The 1,358-nt window shown below is 43.6% G+C and overlaps 1 protein-coding gene across 3 annotated transcripts in view; it reads right to left on the bottom strand.

The window, feature by feature from the left end:
- The window catches only part of MYT1L (myelin transcription factor 1-like), a 557,824-nt gene that overhangs the window by 147,672 nt on the left and 408,794 nt on the right, over window positions 1-1,358 (bottom strand). For all 3 annotated transcript variants that reach the window (XM_011989525.1, XM_011989526.1, XM_011989527.1), the window contains exon 9: window positions 982-1,337. In XM_011989525.1, the coding sequence (XP_011844915.1) occupies window positions 982-1,337 (356 nt within the window). The remainder of the gene's footprint in view (window positions 1-981; window positions 1,338-1,358) is intronic.

The following is a 1,358-nucleotide window of genomic DNA, read 5'->3' as shown; positions in this document are numbered from 1 at the left end:
TCAAACAACCTTTGTGTCCAGAAATTAGTTCTCCTGGAAATCAGACTCTTGAAGAACTTTTGAGCCCAAGGGAGAAGGGCAAGAAAGAAAATTCCCTTCACTTTCAACATGTTTGGGCATTTCTATGAGGAAAACCCTAAGCCAATAAAGATGATAGCTAGGCTTTGCAAAAAAACGAACAAGCAAGCAAACAAACAAACCACAAAACTCCCACCTCTTTCCTCAGAAGCAATGACTTCTATGAAAGCGTTAGTTTTGAAGTTGTATTGTGCGTCAGACAGTGACAGAACACTGGATATGAAAACCACGTCACCGTAAATGCACTGCCAGGAACATCCCCAACACCTAGCACGGCGGCCTTCTCCCCCACGTCTCAGGGCACCGGAAACCCCAGACCAGAAACACAGCTCTCACATGTGGAAGCAGATGACAGGCTGATTGATTATTGTATAGCAATAGTACTTCCTTTCATCCCAACTACGTGACCATCACTAAAGCAAAGCTTTGGCAATCTACAGACAAAACTCACTTTGCTGGTTGATGTACCAGTCGTTAGGCAGGAGTTCCAACTCCCCTAAGGAGGTACCTGGGCTAAGCCGTTCCAACAACACTGTTTTGCCCAATCATTGTATCTCATGGATAGAGCATTCAAGAAAATGTAAAATTAAAGACCAGGTCTGCTAACTTAACGTCCTTGATACATTTTGTTAAGATAATCAGAAAGGTACACCATAAATATCTCAGCAAATTACTGACAACCAACCTGAATAAAAATTAGACTGACATAAAATCTGAAGTGTCACAGAGAATCTGAAGAATTCTTCAATAGAAGTGTTTAGTTCACCTAAGAGGTTAATTTTCTCAGTATTGACCGAGCAGAATGATTTCTTTATATGCCAATCATTCATAGTAACAGCCGGCAATTCACCTTGAATAGTGGACCCAAATCACGACTTATTTTGCTAATATTTTAAAGATTACCGTTTTCTTCTTCCTCCTCTTCCTCCTCCTCCTCCTCCTCCTCTTCCTCTTCTTCATCCTCCACATCTTCTCCATCCTCGTCATCGTCCTCATCCTCCTCCTCGATCTCCTCCTCCTCCTCCCGGTCCCCCTCCTCATCCTCCTCGTCCTCATCCCCTGGCTCCTCATTGTCCTCGGAGTACTCCTCCCCCTCATCCTCCTCCTTCTCGTCCATGTCCTCAGTCCCATCACTGTCATCACACTCGTCCACTGAGGAGCTGTCTGCTTTCACGGCAAATGGCTTTCGTTTAGGAGCAGGTTCCTGGGGCTGTTTATCTTGTGTTTTTCTTTTTTTCGCCAAGGGACAACCATATACACTAAAAAAAAAAAAAAAAAAA

The sequence above is a fragment of the Mandrillus leucophaeus genome, unplaced genomic scaffold, assembly GCF_000951045.1.
Source record: "Mandrillus leucophaeus isolate KB7577 unplaced genomic scaffold, Mleu.le_1.0 Scaffold355, whole genome shotgun sequence".
Classification (NCBI taxonomy): domain Eukaryota; kingdom Metazoa; phylum Chordata; class Mammalia; order Primates; family Cercopithecidae; genus Mandrillus; species Mandrillus leucophaeus.
The sequence above is the reverse complement of the archived record's forward strand: the minus strand, read 5'-3'. Positions and strand labels throughout refer to the sequence as shown.